At 48.2% G+C, this 6,063-nt stretch overlaps 1 protein-coding gene across 1 annotated transcript; it reads left to right on the plus strand.

Moving 5' to 3' along the window:
* Nucleotides 1–2,117: 2,117 nt before the first annotated feature.
* Nucleotides 2,118–3,112, plus strand: LOC142310031 (heat shock protein 30C-like). Its single transcript, XM_075347509.1, has one exon. It carries the CDS (start codon nucleotides 2,328–2,330, stop codon nucleotides 3,006–3,008), a length of 681 nt encoding a protein of 226 aa, XP_075203624.1. The 5' UTR covers nucleotides 2,118–2,327; the 3' UTR covers nucleotides 3,009–3,112.
* Nucleotides 3,113–6,063: the final 2,951 nt, after the last annotated feature.

Consider the following 6,063-nt stretch of genomic DNA (forward strand, 5'->3'; position numbering starts at 1 on the left):
TCCCATGCTGCATGCTGGGAGGGGTGGTAAGACCCATCCCTGCTCCCATAGGGTGGTAGCTTAGCAACCGGGGGGTGGGGAGAGCCAGCCGAGTGTAGAAGCAGAGAGGAATGTCAGAGTTTCAGTCTACCTCAGGGAGTGAGAGAGTGAGGAGCCAGCATGTAGTTGAAGAAGGAGAACGAGAGAAAGTGGGGAAGGAGGAGGAGGCCTGCTGGAGGCAGGCAAGGAGGAGAAGAAGTAACGGAAAGAAAGCTCCAAGTCAGTCAGGAGCTGAAAGGAAAGAAAGAGACGCTTCCTGGTGAAGATCCTGGGACTCAGAGGGTCCAGGTGACACCACGCAGAGAACAGAAGGAATCGCAGGGCCACGGGTAGTCTGTAGAGCTGTCCAGGGCAGTTTAGAGCTGCGGTGGCCTGTTCCACAAGAACATCGGTGGAGGGATCAAGCTGCAACAGGGGACGGTCCCTAGAGACTGGAGGAGTGCAAAGATCATCTCCAAACAGTAAAAACCGAGGCCCAGGGAATGTTGTAAACTCCCCGGGCCAGAACCCATAGCTGACTTTCCAGAAAAGGGGTAATCAGCCGACAGGTGACCCCCCAGCCTGGAGGCTGTAGTGGAGGCCAAGCCAGGTTTATCCTATCAAAGGCAAGGCTAAGGAAGACAGCAGAAGATAGAGACACTAAAGAGAAGGGTACCGGCTTTTACTCTCAGAATCACCCAGAAACGGCGGAGGTCCCTGACAGTGGTCCCAGCAGTCCAAGGGCCCCTGGGCCCAGACAAGAATTGTGAGTAAAGAACTTAAACTGCACCCTTGGAGTGGTCTCTGTTATTTTAGCTGCTTAAACTTCCACTACATCATAGACTCTCACGAGCACCAACAGTGCCCCGGGCATTGCTCCACCTGTGGGGAGCAGTACCACCATTGCTGCTATATCATCACCCCGGAGGCCTCACACAGCAGCGGCGGCTTAATAGCCGCATACCACAGGTGGCGTCACGAACACAAACTTTATTCATCAAGCCACATATTCTACTGACACCCACCAGGGCCACGGAGCCGGGCACAGCCACCACTGACTACCACCGGACTAGTCCGGCCCGGCACTGGGTGTCCCATAGCCCTGGGGTGGGCGAGACACATGCGCAGTGAAATCCTACGGATTGCGCTGCTCAAAAAAACGTTACATGCTGCGTTCCTTCCGCCCGACGCAGCGTCAAAATAATGACGCTGCGTCGTCCAGCGGATGCAACGTAGACACTTGCGTTACAGTGCGTCATCCATACAAGTCTATGGAGAATAGCGCAGTGCATTAACGGACTGCGCTATTCTCCATAGTGACGGACTGCGCTGAACGCAAGTGTGAAAGTAGCCTTACTGAGTTTAGTGCAAAGGAGATAATCTATTTTTCCTGAGATAACCGTTCTAAATAGCAGAATATATTGTAGAAGTATTGTTGAGAAGAATCGTAATAGTCATATTTACCCCTAGAACGCATACCTGGGGCCTCGCAGGCCTGCTAGGTTACTTGTTTTCTATTGTGGATTTCTATGGTTGCGCGTTCTAGGGTTAAGTAATCTATCCTTGTCAGCCATAGAGCTGATGAATTTGTATATGGAAATTTTCCACAATACTTTTAAAGTATATTAACATAAGTGACATAACAGCACAAGCGAGAAATATCTAGCAATCTCCGGCAGTCACTTTTCTCCCCCGCCCTCCTGTCACTTTTCAGTCCATGCTGGAAGCTGCTCGCACCGCATCTGCCATCCCCTCATTTATGATTTGGTGTTTGTGCACAGTGTCCTCCCCTCATTTATGATTTGGTGTTTGTGCACAGTGTCCTCCCCTCATTTATGATTTGGTGTTTGTGCACAGTGTCCTCCCCTCATTTATGACTCGGTGTTTGTACACAGTGTCCTCCCCTCATTTATGATTTGGTGTTTGTGCACAGTGTCCTCCCCTCATTTATGATTTGGTGTTTGTGCACAGTGCCCTCCCCTCATTTATGACTCGGTGTTTGTACACAGTGCCCTCCCCTCATTTATGACTCGGTGTTTGCACACAGTGCCCTCCCCTCATTTATGACTCGGTGTTTGTACACAGTGTCCTCCCTTCATTTATGATTTGGTGTTTGTGCACAGTGCCCTCCTTTACACTCCATATACAGCGAGCACATGGAAGTGTCAGGAAGAATCAAGAAGACTCAGCAGTGAATATATAAGAAGCTGAGCTGGATCCACCTGCAGTACTGATCACCAAGAAAGCAGCAGCTGACACATTGCCTCCAACTCTCCCGAGACAAGAAGCTTCAGCAAAATCAGCCAAAGATGTTTCCTCTCAGAGTTCTGCGGTCCTCATACAGCCCTCTGTGTGTCTGCCGGGAGACTGCCCTCAGTCTTTGGTCAGCTACACAACTCATGTTTGGCCTCCTGGATGAGGACATGATGACCAAGAACATGGAGAGGAGAATGCAGAGTGTCCACCAGGCTTACCAGCTCCTGGCACAGGGCATGGACCGGAGAGACAATCTGAGCAGAAGCTCTGCAGCCACTGACAAGAACACCTCCACCACAGGCAAAGAGGGGAAGGAAATCTTTGAGCTTACCCTGGACATCAGAGGTTTTTCTCCTGAGGAGCTGACAGAGAAAACAGAAGGCAGGAGACTCATTGTATCAGGAAAGAATGACACGAAAAAGGAAATGGGGAATGGCGGCTATTTCCATGAGTACAAAGAGTGGAAGAGAGAAGCGGAGCTCCCGCAGGACGTCAACCCTGAGGACGTTGTGTGCTCCCTGTCCAAAGATGGCCAGCTCCGCTTTCTGGCTCCTAGACTGGTGCTGCCGGCTGGTGAAAAAAGACTTATTCCTATCACCCAGGTCCCAGGAGATGGACAACTGAGCCCAGGAGATGGACAACTGAGCCCAGGAGATGAACAACTGAGCCCAGGAGATGGACAACTGAGGCCCCCGGAGATCCAGAGCAGTAACCCAGAGGAGAGGAAGGACTGAATTCTTCCTGACTCCATGTGGACAGTTATCTACTCAGTGTCTTATGTCTTTCTATCAATGACTGTAAATTGTAACATTATATTTGTAGAAAGATAAAATTAATTCTTTTGCAATCTATTATTTTTTATCTGTATAATAAAATGTTAAACATATTTTATATTTGTCTCTTTATTATGTGGATTAATGAAAGGTGTTATACTTAGTGATGAGCGAATGTATTTGTCACTATTTTCAGAACAGTACAGTATTCGGGGTATTTGTTATATAGCGAATAATGGTGTATTCACCTCGCTATATTCGGATGTCCCACCCAGCATGTTTGGCAGCTGATTTGCAACCACTAAACATGTTGGGATTCTTAACCAATCACAGTAATGACGCAGCCAACTTGGTTATGGCATTACTGTGATTGGCTGGCCTTGCAGCGTCATAGGGTCTATAAAAGCCTTCAACTGCCATTTTGTGCACATTGAGTCTGGAGCCAGCATTGTATCAGCGTAGGACTAGAGCGAGCATCTGCTAGGGAGTGTAGGCCTCTTAATAACACAAAAAGCTCTTTTCAGTGCTACCTGCAGTGTAGGGACAGATTTCCAAGCAGGGAAAGTGTTTAAAGCAGTGTGTGTAACTACATCCATAGTACCGTCCAGAAACCAGAATACAATAGCACTTTTAAGATCTGATAGCACTGAACAAAGTCACAGGAAGGAGGGATAAATTGTGGATTAGGTAGAGAATCGGGACTTGTTTCCACAATATTTAGGGGTTCACAGCCTGACTCGTGCTGTCCACATCAGCCACATTAATACGATGCTAGTGGCTTTTGCAAATAGTTACAAAGCAGTACTCTAGCATTTAGTGCTGCCTGATACAGTAAAGCACCGTTCCTGTTTCTACAATATTTAAGGGTTCACAGCTTGACTTGTACCGTCCGTACACACATTAGACCCATTCATAAGTTACTAATGGCTTTTGCAAATACAAAGCAAGACTCTACCATTGTGTGCTGCCTGGTACAAAGTTAACATCTATAAATATGTCAGCAAAACCCAAAATTACAAAAAAGGCAGTTGTTAAGGGACGTGGGGGTGGTGTTGTCAGTGGTGGGTGACAAGGCACTGAGTCTGTGTCAGGTCAGAAGAAGCTTGATGGATCCACTATGTTCCTTGCCAAATATCCCGGTCTGGAACATAAACATGTGTGGCAGATTCTGTCTTGGATGGCAGACAAGGCCTCTCTTCGCATTTGTCAAGCATCAAATAAACTTACACATCCACACAGTCTACTGTGGATACACAGAAGGCTGTTCCATCCAGTCCTCAACCTGGTCCTCCTTCCATCCCCCTTCATCAGTCACAGGAGACATATGACCCAAGCTTGGCCACTCTGAGGATCTGTTTTACACGTATCCTTTGGTTGGCTCTGGTCTCTTGCCGTGCAGCATTGAAGAGGGAACTGAGGAGGTGGCATGCATTGATACGCAAGTATTTAAGGACCTACGGCCAGAAGAAAGCCACTTTGAGGAACATGATTTACTGTCCCCAGAGGTGGAAGCTGATGACGATGAGACACAGTTGTCATCAGATCAGCCATCAATCTCAAGTGGGAAGGAGGATGAAATGGAAGACGAGGTTGGTCGATGATGAGTCTACTGCTCTGATCTGGACCGTTGACATGCATAGCTAGCAAAGCAACACAGAGGAAGATGGATATGTAGCATTAACACGGGTACCAAGGGGTAGTGGTTTGCCCAGTGTGAGAACTGGGTCAACTGTTCCCAAGAGCACTCCCACTGTGTCCTAAGTCAGGGAAAGAGAATGTTCAGCCGCTGTCTGGAATTTTTTTTCTGAAAGTCCTTCAGAGAAAAACATTGTAATCTGTAGCATCTGAAATACCAATTGAGCAGAGGCCAGGGCAAAGGCAACATGAGCACCACCAGTATGTGGAACCACATGGTAGCCAAGCACCCCAGTAGGTGGGCAGAACACCAGGGTACCAAATTTGTTTCTGCGGGTCAAACCACTGCCATGTCGCCTGTGCTACGTCTTTCACAATATGCTGTCCAGGAAGCAGGCGTTCATACATCCTGCACACAAGATGGCTGTACTTTGGAGTGAGCTGCACCACCATACTTTTCCCTTATCGCAATTGCACAGACACAGCAAACATCAACCACATCCACTTCCTTGTCCCAAGGAAGTGTCCAGTTGTCCGTGCCTGAGATCTTGGAAAGGAAGCGTAAACACCCAGACACGCACCAACAGGCACAAAACCTAAACTCGCACATTGCCAAATTGCTAGCCGTGGAGATGTTGCTGTTTAGGCTTGTGGAAACACAGTGTTTCCGTGATCTCTTTTCTGTGGCTGCCCCACAATACAGTGTTCTTAGCTGCCACTTTTTTTCGCATTGTGCCGTGTCCACGTTACACAAGCACGTGTTAAACAATCTCAACCATGCTCTGACCAATGCCGAAACTGGGAAGGTCCACCTAACAACAGACATGTGGATAAGTTGTTGTGGACAGGGACGATACATATCTGTCACGGCACACTGAGTGAACCTGGAGGAGACTGCGACAAAGTCGTAAACTGTAGCATCACACATCCTACCCACGCCAAGAATAGCGGGCCCAACTTCTACCAGCATTTACACCTCATCATATGCCACATCCTGTCTCCTCTCCTCCTCCTGCTTCTCATCTTCTGCTGAATTACCCTCCCCATCACTGCCAAGATGGGAGATGCGGCAACATGCTCTGCTGAAGCTGATCTGTTTAGGTCACAAACTACACACTGCAGCAAAGCTGTGGCAAGGTATAAAAGAGCAGACCGATCAGTGTCTCTCCCCGCTGCACCTCCAACCCGGCCTGGTTGTTTGCAACAATGGCTATAACCTGGTAGTAGCTTTAAGGGTTGGCAAGCTGGTACACGTGCCATGCATGGGTTATGTGCTGAACCTAGTTGTTCAGAAATTTATGAATACATACCCTGATTTACCGTACCCACTTGAGAAGGTGCACCATATTAGTGCCCATTTCTGCCATTCCTCTACAGCACT

This window comes from Anomaloglossus baeobatrachus, chromosome 5 (assembly GCF_048569485.1).
Source record: "Anomaloglossus baeobatrachus isolate aAnoBae1 chromosome 5, aAnoBae1.hap1, whole genome shotgun sequence".
Taxonomy (NCBI): Eukaryota; Metazoa; Chordata; class Amphibia; order Anura; family Aromobatidae; genus Anomaloglossus; species Anomaloglossus baeobatrachus.